General features: G+C 40.7%; 1 protein-coding gene across 3 annotated transcripts in view; it reads right to left on the reverse strand.

Annotated features, from left to right (window-relative positions):
• ELP1 (elongator acetyltransferase complex subunit 1) overlaps positions 1 to 26,363 on the reverse strand; it is a 67,087-nt gene that overhangs the window by 5,281 nt on the left and 35,443 nt on the right. For all 3 annotated transcript variants that reach the window (XM_007968482.3, XM_007968483.3, XM_007968484.3), the window contains exons 23-36: positions 25,538 to 25,675; positions 25,343 to 25,428; positions 24,885 to 25,033; positions 22,297 to 22,420; positions 21,293 to 21,390; positions 19,500 to 19,701; positions 17,640 to 17,701; positions 10,172 to 10,234; positions 9,416 to 9,476; positions 7,737 to 7,850; positions 7,138 to 7,249; positions 6,316 to 6,443; positions 5,690 to 5,844; positions 2,582 to 2,657 (exon numbers count right to left, since the gene is read on the reverse strand). In XM_007968482.3, the coding sequence (XP_007966673.1) occupies positions 2,582 to 2,657; positions 5,690 to 5,844; positions 6,316 to 6,443; positions 7,138 to 7,249; positions 7,737 to 7,850; positions 9,416 to 9,476; positions 10,172 to 10,234; positions 17,640 to 17,701; positions 19,500 to 19,701; positions 21,293 to 21,390; positions 22,297 to 22,420; positions 24,885 to 25,033; positions 25,343 to 25,428; positions 25,538 to 25,675 (1,568 nt within the window). The remainder of the gene's footprint in view (positions 1 to 2,581; positions 2,658 to 5,689; positions 5,845 to 6,315; positions 6,444 to 7,137; positions 7,250 to 7,736; positions 7,851 to 9,415; positions 9,477 to 10,171; positions 10,235 to 17,639; positions 17,702 to 19,499; positions 19,702 to 21,292; positions 21,391 to 22,296; positions 22,421 to 24,884; positions 25,034 to 25,342; positions 25,429 to 25,537; positions 25,676 to 26,363) is intronic.

A 26,363-nucleotide genomic window follows, 5' to 3' on the forward strand; every position in this document is an offset into this window, starting at 1 on the left:
TGAGCTTACCCACCACAATAGCAACAGGAGGTAGCTACAAAATTATTACAGTAGTGCAGTATGTACTACAGTTAATTTTATGCAGTTATGATTTAATACTACAGCTTTATGTTTGTTTACATTTCACTCCACTAAATGGTGCCATAAAGATAAAAGAATATCAATACTGGAAAAAGGCTACTTAAATAAATTCACTGTCAACAAGGCCCATACTTTCATAAATAGCAATTAAAGTTGGAATAAGACTATCTTAAAAAAACTAGTTATGAAAATAATGTGCTCTATCTCATTTTTTAAAATTAGGCATAACTACAACTATATTTGATTCCAGACTTAATTTGAAATAAACGCAAAGTATAGACTTTTGGGCAAGAAAGTAATTATTCTGACAAATTATATGACAGCAGGACATGACATATTTCACATTTCCATATTTGAATTTCACAGCACACAAAAAAGTCATTTTTATAAAAATACCTTGAGGGCTTTGCAATTTTTCTAAGGAGCTCTCTCAATCCTTTGATGGTCAAAACCATTTGAAGCACTTATTTTGCAACGAGTCCAACCCAGCAGTGATTCAAGTACTTTTCCAATATCATTTTAATCTATTTTATGTAATACTAAATTTTTGTAAGACTTGCAACTGATCTGCATGGTGCTGTATTGCATCAAAGCAGGAAACAATCACAAAGGACCCATCAAGTCATTGATTCTGCTTGTGGGGATGTGCGAATATACTCAACTACTGTTAGCTGGGGAGGGGAGCTGAGTAATATTTGAGGGGGACTAATTTTGTGATTAGTTCATCAGTGGCAATTTTTGAATTATAGGAACTTCCCTTTTCCTACACAACCTTGAAACCACAAGGGTAAAAATAAACACTCAGATAATGAGGGGCTCTCAAATATTACAGAGTGTCTTTAAGGCTCAGCTGGAAAACAAGAAAGTGCTCTTTGAAGTGGGAAAGCCATCTAGAATACCCCAGGGGATGGTGGGACTGACCTGACCTGAAGGTCAGCATCAGGCCAGCAACGAGGAACACAGGAGGCAGAAATCACAACTGGATTGCACTACCGCACAAAATAAACAATGACCAAATGGCCTCAGGTCTAATATAAGTTCCTAGCATCTGAGAAACAAGTGGGCTGGGCACAGGGGCACACGCCTGTAATCCCAGCACTTTGGGAGGCTGAGGCAGAAGGATCACTTGAGACCAGGAGTCTGAGACCAGCCTGGGCAACATATTAAGACCCCCATCTGTTTTTTTTTAATAAAAAATTTTAAGAAAAAAAAAGGAATAAGTGGATGTGTTGAAATTGATACCAAAAGTACCTTGCCATTCTCCAGACAGAAGAGGAGCTAGGAATACAGTAGTTACTGTCTGGATGTATGAGTTGAGCTGGGATGGAAGGTAGCTGCTCTTTCCTGGTAGCAACATAAGCTGTTAAAGTCAAACTTAATTTGAATCCCCACAGGCTACTTCAAACATCATCAAAATGCTATTACAGTATAGCACTTTGGTGAAAAAAAATTCCAGAAAATTGCCTGTCACATGCTAGAAATGCAAGTAACTGCAGTTAAAACTGCTAATTATTTTAGAAACTAATATTCACCTTTCAAAGCTAAAATGCTTGGGAGGCCGAGACAGGCGGATCACGAGGTCAGGAGATCGAGACCATCCTGGCTAACACAGTGAAACCCCTTCTCTACTAAAAAGTACAAAAAACTAGCTGGGTGAGGTGGCGGGCGCCTGTAGTCCCAGCTACTCGGGAGGCTGAGGCAGGAGAATGGCGTAAACCCGGGAGGCGGAGCTTGCAGTGAGCTGAGATCCGGCCACTGCACTCCAGCTCGGGCGACAGAGCGAGACTCTGTCTCAAAAAAAAAAAAAAACAACAAAAAAAAAAACAAAGCTAAAATGCTTGATTGACCCAACTGTAAGTAAGGGCAAATACTCAAAAGTCCCAAGTTGACCCATCAAATGTTTCTAACCAACTTTCAAAAGAAAGCGTTTAGGGTTTTTAATTTTTAGGGCTATAAGTAATCTAATTGAGAATCATCTCCCTCAACAAACACTTCATGCATAACTAAACAGGAAATATGTATAAAATGCGAATATTCTTTGGATTTGCCTTCAAATTATACTGTCAATTCTAAACATAATAAAAAGGTCCCACTTACAAGCAAGTTTATGAAAATGCCCCCAAGATGCAAAGCGTCACTGCCAACAGCCAGTAATGATGCTTCAGAAGAATCTTTTGATATATATGTAAATGTAGATGGTTTAGACTGAAACTAGAACTGTGATGTGCCTTTATGAAAAAGCATATGCCACATAAAATATTTTTTAAAATTACACATACAATGGTCATGTTGAATTTTCCCACACCAGGTCCCCCACCGCTAGAAGCATGAAACTGATCATACTAAAGGTGTGGTCTTAGAATTGAGGAAGAATTGTAGTCAATTTTTTGTAGTGAAAAATTGTATACAATCTCTCCTTATACTGCTGATCTTCTCAATATTTACAGAAAGATAGTCCTGCTGCTTAGTACTGTAATATTAAATGAGAAGAAATACTAACCAAGAATAGGAAGCGAAGTCTTCTGTTGTTGATAAGATGCCATGATACTATTTGCAGTAGAATTGGGACCTAGAACCTAAGGAGAAAATAGACTGTATTAGCAAAGATTATCTAATACTTCTCAAGACTGCCAATACCAAAGGCCAAATCCCTACCAGCAGAAAACAGCCTGTCATTTCTACTGGTATGGTGTGAAGCACAGTAACTCTCTTTCCTGATGTGATTTTAATTTGCCAGTTTCTCCAGCTGCAACTCAGACCTCTAATTCTCCTTTCTCCCAGAACAAGGTAAAGATAGGGGGTGGGGGAAAAGAAAAGAAACTCTACAATGATATATCCTGGCCTTTTCCAAATGAGCAAGCCACTCCCTGAGGAGCGGGGAAACAGTACAAGAGGCTATAAATACGCAGAGTATCAATTATATGCAAACAGTTGTGAGAAACAGACATTTTTAGGTTAAATAAATACAAATACGTGCATACTATGGAGCAGAATGCAAACTGTGCACATGTGCTCCAGGTAAAACACAAGACTCCACAGGAATGTCAAGCCTGCAGCGAGCCTCTGGGCACACCCCTGGTTAGTGCAGACCCTTGGTGGCACACTCTCAAGAGCGACGCCATGAGAAGTCACTCAGTATCCTGCACATACCACAACCATACTTCACCAATCAAAACCACAATAATAAAATGGATGTCTTAGAACTTAATGTGGGAGGCATGGCAGTTGACACCTGTAATCTCAGCACTTTGGGAGGCCAAGGCAGGAGGATCACTTGAGGTCAGGAGTTCAAGACCAGCTTGGGCAACATAGCAAGACCCCCATGTCTACAAAAAAAATTAATTAGCTGGGCATGGTAGTGTGCACCTGTGGTAACAATTACTCAGGAGACTGCGGTGGGAGGACTGCTTTAGCCCAGGCATTCGAGGCTGCAGCAAGCCATGATTGATCACATCACCACTGCACTCTAGCCTGGGTGACAGAGCAAGAAAAAAAATAAAATAAAATAAGACCTTAAAGTGATCGTGTGATCAGAAGAGAAGACAGAAGGGGATGGCATGGGAGTGGTATTATAAATTATCACCTTCAAGCAGGGCACGGTGGCTCATGCCTAAGTCCCAGCACTTTGGGAGGCTGAGGTGGGCAGACTGCTTGAGCCTCGGAGTTCAAGACCAGCTGGGGCAATATGGTGGTGACACCATCTCTACAGAAAATTTACAGAAAATTTGAAAATTAGCCAGGTGTTGTGGCATGTGCCAGCAGTCCCAGCTACTCAAGAGGCTGATGTGGGAGGATCACCTGAGCCCAGGGAGGTAGATGCTGCAGTGAGTGGTGATCACTGCACTCCAGCCAGAGCAACAGAGTGAGACCCTGTCTCAAAAAAAAAAAAAAAAAAAACAAAAACCAATTATCATCAAAAGTACTACAGTTTTGAAGATGATGATCACATTTCTTCTAAGAAATACCTATTACAATCAATTCAAGAGGTTGTAGGGTCCTGATTCCTAGTTGCTTTTATTTCAATGGTTTGTAAAGTGCGTTTACATTCACCCTCTTATTTAACCTTCAAAGCATTCTATTGAAGCACACAGAGAAGTCTTATGCCCATTTCTAAATAAGGAAATCAAGACACGATAAACATACGTGCTTCTAAACAGTGAGCTGATTTGTAATCTCTCAGCTCCAACCCACCCTTCCATCCACTGCTTGTGGTGCTGGGGCTGGGCACCTGAAAGATATTCCTCCTTGCTGTTGGCTTCCCATCATGTCCTGCCTACAGTGAACACCAGAGGGGGAGTACAAAGCTGGAGGATAAACAAAAGATTTCTAGATTTCTTCCTTGATTGGCTTCTTTTTTTTTTTTTCTGAGATGGAGATTTGTTCTTGTTGCCCAGGTTGGAGCACAATGGCGCGATCTTGGCTCACTGCTACCTCCACCTCCCAGGTTTCAAGCGATTCTCCTGCCTCAGCCTCCTGAGTAGCTGGGATTACAGGTATGCGCCACCACGCCTGGGTAATTTCATATTTTTAGTAGAGACAGGGTTTCTCCATGTTGGCTGGGCTGCAGGCTGGTCTCGAACTCCCAACCTCAGGTGATCCACCCGTCTCAGTCTCCCAAAGTGCTGGGATTACAGGTGTGAGCCACCACTGTGCCTGGCCCAACTGGCTGGCTTTTCCCCCAGCAGTAGCTGTTCCTTACAGTTTCCATTTACTTCTGTACGCTTGGAACCAGCCCCCTCAGAAATGCCAGGACTAGCTGGCTGGCACCCTCCTCTCAGAGGTTCAAAAGCCAGCTCTACAGGGCCCCACTTCCAGGCTCCTAAATTCTAATGATCCCCAACTCCTCCTCCTGTTCCCTCACGGAGGGTAAAGCTGCTTCCTATAGTTACTATCTCAGTGTCCTTCCTCTGTATTTCCCTTTTGCCTTGTTTAGTCCTCTAATGCCTATTTAACCAATCCATATATTAAATTCTGTGATAAAATAACAGGTAGGCTTTTGTTTTCCTTTCCAGATTTTGACTTATATACCAGCCTTTTGAATCCAAATAAAAACTCTTAACAATAGACTTGAGGTATAAGAGAGTGAACAGAGGTATAAATAATAAACAGACGACAATACATTAGAATTCTGCGATACAAAGCTGATTCAGCCTTAAACACAACCAGCAAAGTCCATCGTAACAACACAGAAGTGACAAGTCAAATTTTTCATAAAACAAAGGAAAAGCAATTGCCTGGGGTCCCTTTAAAGCCTGATCCTATCCAAGTGAGAGGCCGTCTCCGATCCCCTCTTCCCCGCTCTCTCCCCACTCCAACCTCACTGAAGGCCAGGAGCAACTGCGTGACTCTCTCATTTTCTCCATGACATCTGCTTCACCCAGAAAGGAAAATGACAGCCCATTTAACCTACGCCAAGGTGTACTAGTCACTCTACAGGCAAATATAAAATCTTACTGACAGCTTAAACATAAATCTAAGATAATTTAACTATGGCATCTTATGTTTTTAAGAACAGGAAAGCTTTTTGACTTGGGGAGGGTGTGAACATAATAACCCATGAAAATGATGAAAAACATGCACATCGTCCACTGCCTTTGAGAAAACTTACAGGGGTAGCTGAATTCTGCTGGGAGGTAAGAGTCCAAATTTCTGGAAGTGACCTTTCTATCAACTGCAGCATATCTTCAAAGGCCTTCTGTAATTCCCTTCCTTGTTCATCAAACTCAAAGAGAAAGAGTACCTTTAAAATATGGTATATTTCATCTAGAGAGAAGAAATTTGAAAGAGTGGTAAGTTATATTCCCAGCTCCATAGACCGAATCATACCATAGCTTCTATCCAAAGCCAAAAATTTCTATGATTCCACTGCAGGTCCTTTCTCCTACATTATCTTTTTTCTTCCCAAATGCTGGCAAAACTAAACACATGTACTACAAAAAGAAAATCAAGCACACTGGGGGGCCCACGCAGAAAGCAGTGTTCCACAATTCTTTATCCTGGCTTAAGCATCTCTCCCAGTTCAGTTAGGGGGATGCCAAATGGAGGAAGGCTTCTCAGTTACCAGCTAAGAAGGGCTGCTTCAGGAATGTGTGCTGACATGACCCTTCCTGCTAAAAGTTCTCATCTTTCCTCAAATTGGGAAAATGGTAGCTTAATCACCTACTGAACACTGCCTGTCTGTGCTGCCTGTTTACTATTGTTTGGGGTCAGGAATCATCAGGACTGAGAATATACCTTTCAGGTTTTCAGTGTTCTGTACCACTTCACTCAGTGCCTCCAGGAGGGCCAGGTCCTCCAGTGGACTGCCTTCTTTGAGGCTGTGCTTCTTCCGCTCTGCTTTTCGGCGATTCTTAGATGATCTCCTGTTAGAAATTACAGATATTTTTAAGCCTCCTGAGTAGCTAGGACTACAGGCACGTGCTACCTTGCCTGGCTACTTTCTTGCAGTTGCTGATCATCCCACACAACTTCACAGTTCTCCATTTCAAATTCCTAAAGCATAATTCAGTTTAAATATATAATACTGCATTGTTTTACATATTCCAATCAAGACTTCAAGCTCTTATAACTCATACCTCCTTGTAAGTTTCTGGTAACATCTACTGCACCTACCATACAGGTGTTGCATGAATATTTCTGACAAATTACTATAATTGGTAAAAGTGTGATGACTTATTTTACATGTATGGTCTCTTCCAATCCTGATTTTGAATTGAAGAAGCTTGATCTTTTCATTTTCTCAGTGCCTATACCTTAGTCACAACATTTGTTCAAAGCGTAAAATCAGATGTTAATATAGACTGAGCACTCAGTGGAGGAACTGCCTCATGGGGAATGGGAAAACATATAGGCCGTGAAGCTGAGGAAGAAGACCTTTCAATGCCAAGTTTAATGTCTCAGACATGCTGGGAAAGTCTCTGAACAACTTCCACACAACATTGAATAATATTCTCTCCACTCCCACTACACTGTCCTAGTAAAAAACCAACCTATTTGCTTCCACTTTCCCCATATGCCCAGGGCATGGTCAATGTGCTGAATCAATGTGATACATACGCTGATATCCTGGAGTTACTATGGGAGTATTTGGCACTCATCTCACTGCCACTCACAACACTGCTAGTTTCAGAGAAGAGGTCTGACTCTTGGCCGTGGGGTACCTCATCATCTAGAAAAGAAGAACCAGAAGCAGATGAAAACACTGGCTGCTAATATGTGCGTTTACTTTCAGGGAGGTAAATGAACTAGAGTCAACTGGGGCATATCAAAGCATGGATGAAAATGATTGCAGATCTCAAAATGAATGAGAAAAGATTAAATACAGTAATTACTAATGTAAATCAGTAGTTTCCTGAACTTTTTTCTGGAAATGAGGAAACTCAATTTTGTTAGACACGGAAGTGGTCAGCTGCTCTGGTTGAATGGGGGTCAGTGGGAACGTCTGGCAGAGCTCTTCCCATTCATGCTTGGTCCTGCCCTCACCAACACACAAACACAGACACAGATGGCCCTGAAGGGGCTCCACAGAGGCCTCACACTTCCCCGTGGCACAGTAATGAGACTGCAGGAGGAACACTAAGCAATCGAGAGAATGTGTGGCATTACCCGACCCCCACGGCCCTGCACGTGTCGATGGTCTTCACGCAGACACTCACCCAGGCCTGCCTGCTGCGCTTGCTCCTTGAGCTCTCGAACTACCAGTAAACGTTTCTTGTGGCGACTGAATGTGGCTGTCTGAGAGTCCAGAAATGCCATATAATTTTTCTGGGCTGGAGATGCAGAATTTGTAAATAGTTTGAGCATGAGGTTTAAGCAAAGAGAAAAAACTACAGGTGGGGAGCAGTGAAGGAGGGTTAGAATTCTGCAAAAAGAAAGAGGTTACTAGGTTTTTTCCTAGTAGGTTTTTTTTTCTACTAGGTTACGAGGTTTTTTTCCTTAATAAGCATTAACAAATTAGAGACTGAAATTCCTGATCTTAGAGTTCATCAATATTATCCCAGAATACACGCTACCACTGAACTTGTAAAATCACCTGAACGAAGACTTGATATCTAAACCAAGAGAGGATTGGGAAAAAAAACAACAACAAAACAGTAGGGGGGGAAGGGGTGCAGTTAACAAAAGAAAGAAGAAAGTTACCTAAACGTTTCTGGCTAAACATCCATCAAAATGCTCATGGACGTGGAAAAAATGTATCTAATGATTTCTGCAAAATATTGTCCAATAGAAAAATATGCAAGAGAAAAAATAACACTAGTAGAATACATTTTAAAAAAGCAAAATACTACTATCCAAGGATGTATTTTATTAATAGGTTTTGGGCCTATGCAGATGGAATTATCGGCATTTTTCTAAGAAAGGTTCTCATTAGTGGTGAAAATCCAAGAACTGGTTAGATTATTATAGACGAGGAATCATGCTTTCAGCACCCAGTTAGAGGTACCTAAAGTGAATAACATAAAAAGTACCCCAGCAACGTTTAAATTAGGATGGGGGAAGGGGGTGCAGACAAGGTAAGAATGTGCATACACGTAAATGTCAGAAAGCCCAGACGTTACTTACAGGGTGGATTTGCATAAAAAGGCAGAGCTTAAAATCAACCACTCCCTAAGGTTTCTGTAAACCAAACTGATGTCCTTTTCCGCTTCGCTTTTAAGGGGTCACAGTGACCATCTGAGTATTCTAGAACTGGTAATATTCATATGTTCTCCAAGAACCACAAACTTCATTTGAAAAGGTAATTTTTAAAAAATACTTTGAAAAAGTTGAAAACTACATAAAAGTTGTAAGAGTTCAATGAACACACATATACCCTTCACCTAGATTTACCAATTATTAACATTTTGACCTTTTTTTTGCTTCCTGTTTCTCTGCATGCTTACGCATATCCATTATGACTTTTGTGAAACCTTTTAAGAGTAAGGTAGAGATATGATTCTTCATTCCTAAATATTTCAGCATTTATCTCTTAAGAATAACAGGATATTTTACATAACCACAATGTGATTATTAAATGCCAGAAATTTATCACCGTTACACTATTATCTAATATAGTTCATATTCAAGTTTACCAACTATTCCCAAATACAAAGATTCTTAATCATACTTGATTACAGGACAGGTTTCTAACATTTAAATATTTTATTTGTTACCATTTAATCACTCAGCATATATAAAAATTCTAGTGAGAATTAAATATTATATCCAGTGGGTAATTTTGATTGAGTCTACATGACATATTATTGAAAAAACACAGTAATAGGAGGAGACTCTCTCATCTCTTTCTCCTCTCCTTCTTCCAAATGAGGAATGCTATCTCAAATGGAACCCTCACCTTCTAAAATGGAAGGCTTTACGTTGGTTTCTATAATATCCAGTCTGTTATATTTGTATACCTAGAAGGAAAAACACAATAATTTTAGGAAGGAAAACTTCTAGTCATTGGAGAGTTAAGATACTTAGAAAGACATGGATTACTTTCAGAGATAATCAGAATATTTTCCTGAAAAACAGGCCTCCTACAAGGCAGCCAAGGAAATTCAATTCATTTCAGTAAAAAGATAGTAATATTTCAAATGTAGAGGATGAATTCCAAAATATTATCAAGAATGGTAAGGCCAGGCATGGTGGCTCACACCTCTAATCCCAGCACTTTGGGAGGCCGAGACGGGCAGATCACGAGGTCAGGAGATCGAGACCATCCTGACTAACACGGTGAAACCTCGTCTCTACTAAAAATACAAAAAATTAGCCAGGCGTGGCGGCGGGCGCCTGTAGTCTCAGCTACTCGGGAGGCTGAGGCAGGAGAATGGTGTGAACCCAGGAGGCGGAGCTTGCAGTGAGCCGAGATCGCGCCACTGCACTCCAGCCTGGGCGACAGAGCGAGACTCTGCCTCAAAAAATTAAATAAATAAATAAATAAATAAATAAAAATGGTTTTAAAAACACTGCTTTTCCTTAAGCCAGGATCCTGACCTATTTCTGTTTATTTCACAAGCCTCAGAAGACAAGAGATTCCAACTGATCTGGAATCCCTTGCTCCCCCTCTCTGCTTAGCACCCAACATCCAGAGGGTTTAAAAGATTCTTACCAGCCTCAAAGCTTCTTCCCAGGCAGCTCCTTCTAACAGCAAGAGCACAGCTTCTTCATAATCCTGACAAGGGAACAGGAAGAAGACAACAGGTGAAGAGAGTGTGTCAGATGTCATCACAGCCAGCTGCAAAACTAACCACAGACCTGCCTCTATCTCCCTGGCCAGGGGAGAACTCCTAGTTCTCAACATCATGCCTATCCTAGAGTTCATGTCTCCATAAATATTGATACAAAAGACAAGGGAGCAGTGTAAATTCTGAAAATCATGACAAAACACAAGGTAAGTATCATCTGTCTGCATGCCTGGACATCAAAACCACCAGAAAGGTCTGTTAGGCATGCCTATCTCCCCAGCTTTACTACCAAGCTTGATTCAGCAGGTTTAGGTGGGCTCCAGAATTGTTAACAAGACCACACTTTGAAAAAATAGTAGACTAGAATAGCAATCTTCTAAATGTTTTGTTTTTCTTTTTCTTTTTTCTCAGACAGGGTCTCACTCTATCGCCCAGGCTGGGATGCAGGGGCACAATCATAGCTCACTGCAGCCTTGACCTCCTGGCCTCAAGTGATCCTCCTGCCTCGGTCTCCCATGTAGCTGGGACTACAGGCATATGCCACCATACCCAGCTAATTAAAAAAATGTTTTTAGAGACAGTGTCTCACTATGTTATCCAGGCTGGTCTTGAACTCCTAGCCTCAAGCAATCCTCCTTTCTCAATCTGCCAAGTAGCTGGGATTACAGGCCTTTGCTCCTTTCAAAATTGATTTATCTGGCTTTCTGTTGTTGAGTTGCAGAAGTTCCTTACGTATTCTGGATATTAAACCTTTATCAGATATATGATTTGCAAATATCTTCTTCCATTCTATATGCTGTCTTTTCACATTCTTGACAATGCCCTTGATACACACAAGTTCTTAATTTTTATAAAATCCAATTTATCAATTTATTGATTGTGTTTTTGGTATTAATTCCAACCATCCATTGCCAAATCCAAAGTCATGAAGATTTAACCCTGTTTTCTTCTAAGAGTTTTATAGTTTCGTTTTGGTTTTCTTTGAGACAGGGTCTTACTCTGTTGTCCAGGCTGAAGTGCAGTGGTGTGAACTCAGCTCACTGCAGTCTCAAACTTATGGGCTCAGGAAATCCTCCCACCTTGGCCTCCCAAGGAGTTGGGACTACAGGTGCACACCACCATGCCTGGCTAATTGTGTTTTTATTTTTTGCAGAAACAAGGTCTTTCTATGTTGCCCAGGCTGGTCTCAAACCCCTGGGCTCAAGTGATCCTCCCTCAGCCTCTCGAAAAGTGCTGGAATCACAGGCATGAAACTTTGTGCCCAGCCTTCAAGAGTTTTATAGTTTTAGCTTTAAATTTTTGTTGTTGATCCATTTTGAGTGGCCAGCAGTTTTTGAAAACTCGGAAAATATTGAATAAAAATCCTTTCCAGCTTCTTTTGAAGAAAAAAAAAAAGAATAAACATGAAAGACAGGTCATTAAAAAATTTCCTTAAGCAATAATGATCACTTAAAGCAAAAGCAATAACAAAGTATTACGGAGTGAATACTCTTGTAAGGTTTTTATACTATCTATGAAGTGGTATACTATTATCTGAAGATATGGTCAATTAATGATTTTTATTATAAATCCTAGAACAACCACGAAAATACTGAAATGAAGATGTATAGCTAATAAGCCAACAGTGGAGGTAAAATGGAATTATGAAAAATACTAAATCCAAAAGAAAGCAAAAAAAGAAAAAACAAGAAACAAAGGATCAATGAAAAAACAGAAAACAAACAGCAAGATTGAAGGTTTAAATCTAACTATATTGGTAATCACACTCAACGCAAATGTCTAAACCCTCCGATTAAAAGGCAGAGATTGTCAAATTAGATTTAAAAAAAAAAGAAACAACTATTGCTATCAACAAGGAACCCATCTTCAAAATAAAGACTACATTCAGATAGATTAAAAGTAAAAGGATAGAAAAAGATACGCAATGAAAAGACTAACCAAGAGAAAGGTGGAAAAGCTATACTAATAACATTAAAGTCGAATTCAGAATTAGAGATAGTAACAGAGAAAGATGGATATCAAAATGAATACATCTAGGACATACCCATAAGCATGTATGCACCTATAACAGAGCTTCAAAACACGTGAAGCAAACACTGGTAGAACGAAAGGAGAAATAGACAAATAAATTGTTGCAGCGGGAGATTTTAACACTTTCCCAGTAACTGATGGAGCAAGTAGTGAGGAAACCAATAAGGATATAAAAAACTAGAACAGCATGATCAACCTAATCTAACTGACATTTATAGAACACTCCGTTCAATAACAGTAGCTTTCATATTATTTTCAAATACACACACAACATTCTGTAAAACAGCCCATATTATAAATTAAAACAAATTATAAATTTAAATTAATAAAATGCATGCTCTCTACTCACAACAAAATTAACGTAGAAATTAATAACAAAAAGATGGCTGGCAAATCTCCCATATCTGCAAGTTAAACATACATATATATAAATTTTTTTTTTGAGATGGAGTCTCACTCTGTCACCCAGGCTGGAGTGCAATGGTGTGATCTTGCCTCACTGCAAGCTCCGCCTCCCAGGTTCATGCCATTCCCCTGCCTCAGCCCCCTGGGTAGCTGGGACTACAGGCACCCGCCACCATGCCCGGCTAATTTTTTGTATTTTTAGCAGAGACAGGGTTTCACAGTGTTAGCCAGGATGGTCTCAATCTCCTGACCTCGTGATCCACCCGCCTCGGCCTCCCAAAGTGCTGGGATTACAGGCGTGAGCCACTGGGCCCGGCAAACATACTTCTAAATAAGCCAAGGGTCAATAAAGAAATCACAAGGGAAATCAGAAAACGAAAACAAAACATTTCAAAATTTGTATAATGTAACTAAAATGGTGCTTGAGGAAAATTATGGCATTATATGCTTAAACTATAAAGTAAGGAATCATCTCAAATCAACGGCTTTAAGCCATCATGTTGGCCAGGCAAAGTGGCTTACGCATGGAATCCCAGCACTCTGGAAGGCAGAGGCAGAGGGATCACTTGAGACCAGGAGTTTCAGACCAGTGTGGGCAACAGAGTAACACCCCATCTCTACAAAAAAAAATTAAAAATTAGCCAGGCATGGTGGCATGCACCTGTAATCCCAACTACTCTGGAGGCTGAGGGGGGAGGATAGCTTGAGCCTAGGAGTTTGAGACTGCAGTGAGCCATGATCGTGCCACTGCACTCCTGCCTGAGCAAGAGTGGGACTCTGTTTCTTAAAAAAAAAAAAAAAGCCATCATCTTAAGAAACTAGAAAAATAAAGAGCAAATAAAATAATAAACAGAAAAAATTTTAAAAATTAATGATATAGAATACAGAAAAATCATAGAGAAAAACAATGAAATGCTTCATTCTTTAATAAGATCAATAAAATTGATAAACCTCTGGCCAGAATAATCAGAAAAAAAGAAGACACATCAATATCTAGAATGAAAGACAAGACGTCACCATAGACCCTATGGACAATAAATAAGAGAATACTACAAACACTTTATGCCAATAAATCTGACAATTTAGATGAAATGAACAAATTCTTTGAAAGACATAAACTACCAATGCTCATTCCAGAAGACACAGATAACCTTGAATAGGCTAATGTCTACTAAAGTAACTGAATTAATAGTGAAAAACTTTCATTAAAGAAAACCCCTGGCCCAGATGGCCTTACTGGTATATTCTACTAAACATGTAAGGAAAAAAATATTTCCCAAGAGCTGAGCTGTCAGGTATTGGAGTAGCAGCTGACCAAAGCAACAAGTCAAAAATGAGTTAAGCCTTCAGGCATTGCATTGGTATAAGCAAGAGGCTAAAACCAGGGAAAGCACTAACTCTCTCTGTTCCATTTTTTCCCAAAGAACAACTCACTATTCAAGAGTCAGCTGGATCCACACAGACATGAGGGTTGGTTCACTGTTGAAGGAGCTTGAAAGAAAAGGCTTTAGCAGTTTGATGGATCTTGGGGGTATGGGTGCAAAGGAAGGGGGCTAAGGGTAGAAAAGTACTGGGTAGTGAGTCACAGTGGGAAAAAATGTTAAGGTTTTTCCATTCCTTCTTACATAAAGAGGACTTGGCAGAGGTGCCTGAAGAAGACCTTGGCCCATGGCCTCAGATAGAGACCTAGGAATGAAAGCGCCAGGACTCTGAATGCAAACACTGTTTACAGGAGCATGACTAACAGGGGGCCCTGAGTCCTTGATGGCAACTCCCTTTAGAAACTGTAATGCATTGGCAGTACGCCAAGCCTGGTGTGGGGAGGGCAGCTCTTCCTCATGTGGCCTCCTAGGTAAAGTCTGTAATTGTTTATGGTCAGGTCTGAAACATCACACATAGGTTTTTAACCATGAGTCAGACTCTCATACCAACTCTTCATGAAATCCTCCAGAAAACAGAAGTATAAAGAACACCACCCCTCATTTTATGACAGCAGCATTATCCTGATACCCAAAACATGGCAAAGACACTAAAAAACTACAAACCAATATCCCTCATGAACACAAACACAAAAATCCTCAAGAAAATTTTAGTAAATCTAATCTACCAGGAGAGAAAAAGGATAATAAATATATAATACCAAGTGGGGTTGAACCCAGAGATGCAAGGTTGGTTTAACAGTAGAGAAAATCAATCACCTAGTCCACCATATCACTGGTCTAAAAACAAAAAAACATCATAGTTGAAAATGCATTTGACAAAATTCAACACCCATTCATGATTAAAAAAAACTCTCAGAACAAGGAATAGAAGGGGATTTCCTCAAACCAAGAGGGCAGGAATCTGCAATTTTTTCCTGTAAAAGGTTAGACAGTAAATATTTTAGGCCTTATGGACCAAACTATCTCTGTCACAACTCTTTAACTCTGCTGCTGTGGTGTAAAAGCAGCCATAGACAAGATGTAAACTAATGAGCATGGCTATGCTCCAATAAAACTTTATTTACAAAATGGGTGATAAGCTGAATTTGTCACAGGTTGTAGTTTGCCAACTCTGCAATAGAGAGCATTTAAAAAAAAAAAAAAAAAAAGCAAACATCAGGCCAGGCACGGGGGCTCATACCTGTAATCCCAGCACTTTGGGAGGCTGAGACAGGTAAACTGCTTGAACCCAAGAGTTCAAGACCAGCCTGGGCAACATGGCAAAACCCCATAGCTACAAAAAATACGAAAATTAGCCAGGCATTGTGGCATGTGCCTGTAGTCCCAGCTACTCAGGAGGCTGAGGTGGGAGGATCACCTGAGCCCAGGAGGTCAAGGTTGTAGTGAGCTGAGATCACACCACTGCACTCCAGCCTAGGTGACAGAGCAAGACTCTGTCTCAAAAATAAAATAGAATCAAATTTTAAAAAAGCAAACATGATACTTAATGATAAAAGACAACTGAATTTTCTCCAACATCAGGAAAAAGGCAAGGATGTTCACTCTTAACACTTCTATTCAACACCACATTGGAAGCCTTAGAAAATGCAATAGAGATAGAAAAAAGTATTGATTGTAAGAAAGACATAAAACTGTATTTATAGAAACCGTGTTTGTTAATGTAGAAAATCCTAGAGAATACACCCAAAAGGTTCTAGAACTAATAAATGAGTTTAACAAGGTTGCAGGATACAAGGTCAATAAAATGAAATTAAAAGCTAGTCAAGCCTTGAGATGACGCCAGCCCCGGCCAATACCTTAAATGTAGCCTTGTAAAGGACTCACCTGAGCCAGAGGCCCCAGCTAAGCCCAGCCAAGATTCTTGGCCCATTGAAAAAGTGGGATAATAGGGTCTGTTGTTTTAAGCTGCCAGCTTTTAAGGTAAGTTGTTACATAGCAATAGATAATATATCTAGTGTCACAGTAATACACTCAGTGTTGGTGAGTATAGGAGCCACTGATGCCCTCTCACATATCACTGGTGGGAACGCAAAATGATACGGCCACTGCAGATTAGTTCTGCAGCTCCTTAAAAAGCTAAACATCCACTTACCACGGGATGTAGCATTCCCACTCCCATCCCCACAAAGACCTGTGCTAGAATGCCCATGGCTGCATTATTCATAATAACCCCAAACTGAAAACAATCCAAATGTACATCAACTGGTGAACAGATCCACAAATTCTGACATATTCATACAATGGGATACTACTCAGCAATACAAAGGAATAAACTATAACATGGATGCATCTCCAATGCAGTATGTGAGTGAAAGAAGCCAGACTAAAAAGACTACATACCATATGGCTCTGTTTATATGAAATTCTAGATAATGCGAAACTTTACTGACTGATCAGTTTGCCAAAGGCTAGCAGTGGAAGGAGAAGGCTGACTGCAAAAGGGGAAGTAGGGAACTTTTGGAGGTGTTAGAAATGTTCTACATCATGAGTACAATGGTGGTCACACAACTACAAACATCTGTCAAAATGTACTCAATTCTTCATCTAAAATTGGTGAATTAACTTCATTATTTGTAAATTATACAACTGTACTGCACATAATTTTATTGTATGTAAATTAGACAAAATAATTTTATGCATTAATCTTCATTTACAAAGAAAAAAAAGATCATGGCATCTTATCCATTTAATTAACCCTCTATGTGGTGTATCTTTCCAACCCAACCTCTCTACTCTTTTAGGTATGTTTCATTCACTGATATTTTCAACTCAATCACCCAACAAATATTCTCTCCAGGATCTAATGATACAAAATTTTAGTTATCTTCTTTCACTCACTGTTATTTCATAAGAGACAATTAAATATTTTTAAAGCACAATTAAGTTACATAAATGTCCTCTCAGTAACAACTGTAAAAAACACTCTCTCATCAAAGGTCAAAACTCTACAAGGCAATAATCCCTGGTGTCAGCTGTGCACCTGTGTACTGTTAGTCTGTGGCCAGTGTTACTGCAGTGTTCTTATTTTCATAATAAATCCTATAATACTACCAAATGCTCATATGGGTACTTATCCTTATAATCTGCTGTAAAACTGGAACCTCCAGCTCCCCGAGGTAAAAGAGACATTTCCAATGGAGAGAATGGGAGTAAAAGCCAAGAATATGTAGTCTTCAATGATCCTGTTTTATAATGGTCCTTTCTCATTGTTTCTACTTTGGCAAACTCAATTTTTAAAAGCACAAAGACCTTTAGAGGTAATTAAGTACTTTCTACCAAGGTCAAACCACTAGTATGTTAAGTAGAGCCCTTTCATATTCTACCTCACAAAACTGAGAGATGTACTAAATTTAGACTTCCAAGTCAAGCCAGCAAGATAAGACTGCTGGGGCAAACACTATCTCTGGACTTAATAATTATGCACAGTTCCTTTAACTTCCATCATCACTAAGATCACGAGAAGACCTTTCTTGCTGACTAGGGGGTTTATTTAGAAGGGAGGAATTGAGTTTACCTGGGCATACTGTTCCAAAACCGTGGCTGCGTCAATGTGCTTCCTCTGCTCAACCAGCTTTCCTGTAGAGACAATAAGCAGCAGTTGACTACAAAGTTAAACAGATTCTTTGGCTCAAGTGCTTCTTTAATATGTCTTCATTACGCATGAAACTATGTACTTTCCGAATTTCTGTGAGGGAATAGGGATATACAACATAGAGTCCTATCTTAAATGGCAGCTAGAATCTAAAATTAGCACAGGAATTGAAAATCATATACAGCCAAAATTAGCCTTGAAAGATGCTTCCAAAGCATGTATATGGGAAAATGACCTGGTATCTCTCACAAACCCACTTCGTCCCTTAACGGTAAGAAACCACTATTTCTTCGGTTGAGCACTAGATGGAGGTAGCTGACTTATGTCTGAGTCATGCAGTGTCTTTAGATCCTAGACTTAGCCCAGTTGAGATAAATCACACTGAGAGGCACAGAGAACCCGAGGCTTTCGAAGGGGCTGGCAGATTCTGGTCTCTCATTGCATGCTCACTCCAGGGCATATATCACTAAAAAAAGTAGGTAAAACAACCTCCACTATTTAAATAGTTACCTTTTCTTTCTTTTGCTCTCTTGTGTAAACTGCCTACGTTAAATGTACAGAGTGACTCCAGTGTGTAACACTTCTCAAACATCTTTGACCACTGCCCTCCCCACCTACTTTTGCTAAACATCTGAGAAAACTAGAAATACTCCATTATAAGACATGGGAAATAGCAAGCTAAGAGCTGTAAAGAATAGAAGACAAAGATCCAAGAACAGAGATAGAAGGTATAAACAACCAATATCATAAATTTCTAAAGCAGAAAGGAACAATGGAGACTGAACGAATAACTAAAAGGCCTGAAATAAGGAATTCTTGACATTTGTAAAAAGAGGCCAGCTTGGAAACGGAGGGATTTGGGAACGGCTAATAACCAGAAAAAGAAAAGTGATAATCCCATGCATTGCTATAATCCTAAGAAAAAAAGAATAATGCAAATGACAAAGAAGGACAGGTACATAAATTTAACAGGATAGAGTATGGAATTTTTTTGTGACTGCTTTTTATTTTTTTCTTTGAGATCTCAACAATATTTACAAGTTAGAGGAAAAAATATACTAGTCATTGCTTTACTTCAAGCACTGCTGAGAGGACCAGAGCTTCTGCTCATCTCTTTTCACAGGTGTCCTTACCCTTTCCTCCACTCTAGTACTAGATCCTGGTACCAGCCTCACCTCTGGTTCAGGCAACCCTTGTCCCTGATGCAGCTAAACTGCCTTTGCTTTCAGAATGCTTGGACATTTGGCCTTTTTTTCCCCCACCTCACTCCTGGCTATTCCAACAACCTACTGGCTATACCAGAATGGACCCATCCCAAAATTCATCTTTACTTTCTTACAGGGCACAGCCCATCCAGCCACATGGTGTGGCCGAGATGGAATAGAAGGTGATAGTTTAACTTCCATCCAGGTCATTTCCAACTTAAAAGTAAATGTTTTACCATGACTCTAACTTCTCCCCAGTCTGCTTCCTTCCCCACAGATGTGGAGATAACCCAGCTACGACCATCTACCTAAAAGGATGCAGAGCCACACAACGGAAGGGTCGATCAATCCCTATGGGAGAGAGAAATAAACATCTTTCCATATTGGGTCACTGCATTCTGGGACTCTTGTTGTAGTAGCTTATCCTTTAAAGCATTCTAAATTAATTTTTATCAGTGAGAACGAGACTGTCTCAGGGTATTCTGCCCTAAATTTATTTGCAAAATTACCAAACAAAACAAAGAAATAAATTTTTTAAAACCTTTGTAGATGTAGACATATAAATGATTGTACTTACCGGCCAGAGTTCTGCCGAGGCCAGCCAGCTGGTCTTCGGTAAAGTTAAGCTGGGCTGCCACACAGAGGGCTTGCTTCCAGTTGCCACATGTCAGAAAGGCTGACAGAGCTTTCTCGTGGGCACCACAACGGGCAAACATGAGCCCCGCTGGCTCATACATGTGCTCCTGCATCAGGTGTTCCCCATAAGCAATGCTGATATCCTGTGACAAGAGGAGATTTCGGACTGAGGAGGAAACATGACAATCATTTCTCTAAAGCTCCAGTGTAGTTGCCTTAGTTCCTATACTTCAAACTCCCTTGAAAGAATTACTTGGGAAAATCTTACAGTTGACCAGTTAGTGCAATCATTTTTTCATTCAAAACCTTACTGAGGATGTGCCATGTATTCACTCAACAAATAATTACTCTTAACTACATATGCACCATTCTGAGCAGTATGGATAATATAGCAAGGCAAAAAATAAAAGCAAACAAATGAAAAACCATGTAAGAACCACCACCAAGTTGCTGCTCTTATAGTAACAGAGGATGGACTGATGGACAAAATACGGTCTATAGCATAATGGCAAAGGTGGGTTAAGGGACAGAGGACAGTCTCCTCGCAGCCCTCAGGGAGTGTGAGCTCTGAGGGCTGTCAGGAGAATAAACCACGAGACGAGATAGGTGACAGCGTACAGGCAGAGGGCACAGAAGGCACCATGGCCACGCAGCAGGAATGTGTATGGCAGGTATGGCAGGTCTGAGGAGCAACGGGATGGCCAGTGTGACTGGAGCAAAGTGAATGTGGGAGAGAACAGAAAACAAGGGCGAAGAGGCAGCCACTGGCCAAATCCTCGATTCTCCAGGCTGGATGTTAGGCAGAGATGCAGACAGGAATACAACATGGAGTCCCTGCCCTTAAGAAGCCCCACAGCCTGGTGGAGGAGACAAAGCAGCTAATCGGCAGTTCGACAAACGCAATCACCAAGGTGAGGGCAGGCTGCTCTGGGAGCTCAGTGTTTCGCGCCTGGTCCACGAATTGCACTCTGGAGTAACCCAAGGGTTCTGATGGACAAATGGGGCTAAAGGAAGGCTGGTGGGTAAAGAGATGGCAGAGGAATCACATGATGTGACATCTGTAGAACTACCTACAAGTAACTGGGAATGTGGACAGCGGCAGAAGCTGGTGCTGAAGAAACTGGCAGGCTTGATCACAGAAAGATGTGTATGTAGTCTGAGGACAAATTGAAAATGGTGATGCTGGTGGCATGGTAGACTAGTGGCTAATAGCATGGGCAGGGTGATCGGGCAGCCTGGGTTCTGTATCCCAGGTTCAGCACTTTGTAGCTCCGGATCCTCAGGCAAGTTGCTTCCTCATCTACAAAGTGTGCACAGCACCCCATTAGGCTGTCAAGAAGATCATATAACACATTTAGCTATAAGCAAAGTGTGTGGTATATTAAAAAAGCTAAAGGGATGCTTTTTTAAACAAACAAAACTTTCCCTTTATGCTGAAATACATGGGAAAGATCTGTACTTGTTAGGATGATCAGTCTTACAGCAGTGAGGCTGGACAAGAGGAGGGGTGGGAAGGAAGCAGGAAACCCCACAGGGAAGGTGCTATGGTATTGCAGATGAGGAATCAGAGAACACGTCAGGACCATTCTCCCAGATAAGAAGTTCAAATTGAGGCTAATCAGTTTTACGATAAATTTTGAAGCCAAGGATGGTGTTATGAACTCAAGATCCCCACTCCTTTCCAACTAAAGCAAAAAGCAAAACCAGGACAGCCTCATTTCACACACCACATACCTGGTACTGTTGTGAGCTTGGTGAATATAACTTCAGAGCTTCGTTATACAAGTTTTTATCTTTTATCAAGTTTAAGCATTCTGGGAAGTACTCAGGTCCTGCAGGAATAAGAGTCACACAAAGACAGGCTTAAGACATGGGAAGCATAATGGACTTCATTTATACCAGTGGTCACCAAACAAAATTAATGAGGGACCTTGTTAAGACCTAAATAATCAGAGAATCTGAAGAACAGGATCCTGGAATTTGAATTTTTCATGAGCACCACTGCAGATTCTGAGGCAAGAGAAGCACTGATTGGGATCAGCATCCTACTTAAGAGTCCCAGCTTTCCAGCCCGGTGTTTTCTCAGCCTCCTTGAAAAGACATCGCCTGGGAGGCTTATTAGACACATGCACACCTCAGTCCTATCCCAGATCAGCTGAATCAGATTCTCCAAGGATGCCAGCAGCTGAAGGCTTAACATGCACCCCAGGTGATTCTTCCTCCCCCTCCCCTCCCCTGCCAGTCCTCAGTAAAGAATCACAACTGTTACAGCATGAGAAGAACAAATGGCACCCCATCACTGTCAATTAAAACTGTGTCTTGCAGGGCATGGGGAGGTGGCCTCATCACTCACTCCAGACAGGCAGAGTTTCCCTGACATATCTGCAAACAGCACGAGAAGGAAGAACTGTCAATCAATTTTGATTCTGAGACACTGACGTTAATTTCACAGGTGCTCATTCTTAACCAAACAAGGTTAAGAAAAGGTGCTCATTCTTAACCAAAAAAGGACCTGCTCGACGTTCTTACCTAGGGAGCTCTTCCGGTTCATTAAAAGTGATTTCTTTACCTTCAGCTTTTCAGAATACACGACAAAACAAGGTGAGCATACATCATTGTTAGTTTTCAGGAGAAGGAAGTGAAATCAATCACTGTCTAAACTAACAGTTTACTTTATACCTTACCTAGTTCCAAAGAAGATCTAAAGTAGAGATGAACATACTAATCCCCATGCTTACCACATTTGCTGAGGTGGCCAATGGCTTTTTCATATCGTTTCAAGTATTTGTCTATAGTAAACCGCTGATAGTTAGTTTCCATTTTCTTAAGTGTATTAAGAAATGGAAGATACTCTTTGGGATCCTAGAAAAAGGATTAATGAGAACTTTATTACTTGTGATATTTTTATATACAGCAATATAAATAGCATTTATATATAGCATTTATATATAGCAATAATAGCTATATATATAGCTATATACATAATAGCTATATATATAATAGCTATATATAGCTATTATTGCTATAGCATTTATATACAGCAACAAATAGCATTTAATACAGCAATAAACCCAAAGCTACATAATTTTTAAATGTATATTATATATTAACTACATATTATATAATATATAAAATCAAACTACAGTCGTTCCCCAGTATACATGGGGAATTGGTTCCAGGACGCCCCAAGGATACCAAAATCCAAGCATACTCCAGTCCTACATTTGACCCCATGGAGTCTGGATACACAAAAAGTTGGCTCTCTGTATCTGCAGGTTTTAAATCCTGCAAATATTGTACTTTTGATCCACACTGATTGTGGATGCAGAACCCGTGGACAAAAAGGGCCAACTGTATTTGCGAGAGATCTCCATTTAGATAAACCCACACAGTTCAAACTCGCACAGTTGAAACTCACGTTGTGCAAGGGTCAGCTGAACACCAAACAAGTTTTGGTAAAAATGCTTTCACATACGGATATTAAGTTACATTTGGAACAACAGTAACTTCCTTAACTAAGTCTCACAGTATCATTTATTTCATAGGCTAGTAAGGGAAATAAGGTTTCAGTCTACAAGATATTCAACAAATGCATCTAAGCGTCTCCTAAAAGTCTAAGACATTGCTGTTTTCATGATATTCCATGCCCTCCTGAAAAGATCATATTAAAACAAAAAATAAAATTATACTGAGTTGGACACCAAACTCTGAGACCCTGCCAACCTAGTATTTACTGGCCCTATCATCTTCAGCTCTGTGCCATGCCCTGTAAGCAAACTGCTTTTCTTCCTAATGGAGAGGTGTTCCTGTTTTTAACGCAACTTCCCTGCAGGCGCTGTGTGCAAGAGAAGCATATAGGAGGGTCACCTCACCCAGTCCCTGAAGGCAAGCATGAATGGCTTACTGGGAAGAGGCCACCTTGGCATCCTTTAACCTAGATTAGTGAGAATGAGCCAGGTGAATGGTGAGGGTGGAAACAGTCAAAGCCCATGGGTGGCAGAAGTAATGCTGCCTACCAAGGCATGTGGTGGCTGGTGGTGGTGAGGGGCAAGGGAAGGGGGACAAAAGCATTGTCTTTCCTCCATGGGCGGAGGAAAAAAAGACAATACCAAGAAGTGAGAATGGAAAGATACACAGAGGCCAGGTCAAGAAAGGGTTTCTAAGCAGTATTATGGCTTCTGAATTTTATCCTTGTAACAATGGGAGCTCATGAAAGATTTTTTTTTTTTTTTTTTGAGACAGAGTCTCGCTCTGTCACCCAGGCTGGAGTGCAGTGGCCGGATTTCAGCTCACTGAAGGTCCGCCTCCCGGGTTCACGCCATTCTCCTGCCTCAGCCTCCCGAGTAGCTGGGACTACAGGCGCCTGCCACCTCGCCCGGCTAGTTTTTAGTATTTTTTAGTAGAGACGGGGTTTCACCGTGTTAGCCAGGATGGTCTCGATCTCCTGACCTTGTGATCTGCCCATCTCGGCCTCCCAAAGTGCTGGGATTACAGGCTTGAGTCACCACGCCTGGCGCTCATGAAAGATTTTAAGCAGAGAGATGAAGGATCTGATTTTCCTTTTTGGAGAGATCATGGGGAAGAGACTGAGGCTGCAAAAAACTAGATAAAAAATAAGCATACCAGGGGTGCTCAAAGTTTTTGATCATAGCACATGTACCAACACAGGAAAGGAGGCCATGAGCCCTCTGTGCTCCATGTGCCCACCCTCCACTAGAAAAAAGAGCCATGTGAGAAAGAACTGGAGTGGAACATGAATCACTTGTTACATTTCCTTTACAAGAGAAGAAATTAGCTCACACATATGCCCATTATCTTAAAAATAACCATGTAAATTTAGGCCGTACGCGGTGGTTCACACCTGTAATCCTGCACTTTGGGAGGCCGAGGCGGGCGGATCACGAGGTCAGATGATCAAGACCATCCTGGCTAACACGGTGAAACCCCGTCTCTACTAAAAATACAAAAAATTAGCCTGGCGTGGTGACAGGCACCTGTAGTCCCAGGTACTCGGGAGACTGAGGCAGGAGAATGGCATGAACTGAGGAGGCGGAGCTTGCAGTGAGCCGAGATCATACCACTGCACTCCAGCCTTGGAGACAGAGCAAGAGTCTGTCTCAAAAAAAAGCCATGTAATTTTACTTCACTTCCTCAATCTCATAATCCAGAGGCTTAGGAACATGGGCCCTAGAAACTCACAGATCTGTCTCCAGCCCTGCACTCACAGGGTGATAGCAGAAAAGATACTGCACTACCAGAAGCAGGGTTTCACATACAAGGTTTGGTTCTTATATATAAACAAGAACCAAGTAACAACTCCACATACCTTCTGTGACTTCTCAGCTACCATGAGGACCAAATCAAAGTCATAGGTGCCAAGAGAATGATCATATAATTCATTAACATCTACCAGAAGCAGCAAATATTTCAGGGCCTCTTCAGCACTCACAGCATCAGGATCAGAGGGAGCATTTCCTAACAGTGTTTAGAAAACAAAATAGAATACAACCATTTGGGGAAAAAACCCTCAGACCTAGCAATATAACCAAAAAGACAATAACTTCTTCTCAACAGAACTGGACATCAGAAGAATTATATACACTTCTGATACTTTTAGATATGCTTTAGAGGGCAGCCCTGAAAAAAACCGACATGGGTCTGAAAATGGCAACTAAAAGGTCACGTATTAAATCTGTGGTGTGGCAATGACATGGTATGGTCACCTGCAGAAGACTAGTGGCAGTCACGGCCACGTTAGCACTTTCTCTGTGAGCGGATCTCTACCTTGAAGCTCGTGTACTTTCTGCAGTACAATTTCCAGTTCTGGAGTTGTCTTCTTTACATGAGATGTAAGTATGGAGAGGCAGTATCTGAGGTAATAAGTGAAGAACACCAGAATGAGAAAGACGAATAGGCTGGACAAGGACAACTACACACTTCTGTTTTTCAAAGGATGCCTCCTGGTGACAGCATACGTACTTATGAGGATTTATGCTCTCCATGACTGCTCTCAGAGCATCGCAGACAAGGTCTAGTTTTTTCCCGTCAGGACCCCTGGATAGGTGGACACTGCTGGTAACTGGTGGAGGGTACATGGTCTTTGTGACATCTTCTTCTCTAAGAACAGGTGTGTATGGAAAGGTCATCAACAACATGTAGCCCAGCGATCAAATTACTAACATACACCTGGCATGCTGATGATGATAAATAAAAAAGACTTTTGGAAAAGTGTTGAATTATAAAAATATTGAGAAATAAAACATGTCCACAAAAGACTTATACAAATGTTTGTAGATGTTTCAGTCACATGAGCCCCAAACAGGGTACAATGCAGGTGTCCAGCAACAGGGGAATGAATAAGCAAAGTGGTGTATACAATGGCATACTACTGAGCCATAAAAAATGAATGAGCTAGTGATACATACAAAAATACAGATGAATTTCAAGACAATGTGCTGAATGAAAGCAGCTTTATGCAGAAGAGTAATACTGTATGCTTCCATTTAGGTGAAGTTCTTGAATAGGCAAAACTGATTTATGGTGAAAAATTCAGAAGGGTAGTTGCCTGGGGAATGGGACAGGGACTGATTGAAAAGGAATTTGATGCATCTTTCTGAAAAGGAATAAATGCCCTCTAACTTGATAGAGGTTCATTCAGGTTACGTGAAGTATACATTTGCCAAAACTCACTAAATGGCACACTTAAGATTTGGACATTTCACTGTAGATAAATATGACCTGAAAAAATGCAACAAAACCATCCCACACACAAAGAATGCCCTCTAGTTAATGATATATAAGAAGT

The sequence above is a fragment of the Chlorocebus sabaeus genome, chromosome 12, assembly GCF_047675955.1.
Source record: "Chlorocebus sabaeus isolate Y175 chromosome 12, mChlSab1.0.hap1, whole genome shotgun sequence".
Classification (NCBI taxonomy): Eukaryota; Metazoa; Chordata; class Mammalia; order Primates; family Cercopithecidae; genus Chlorocebus; species Chlorocebus sabaeus.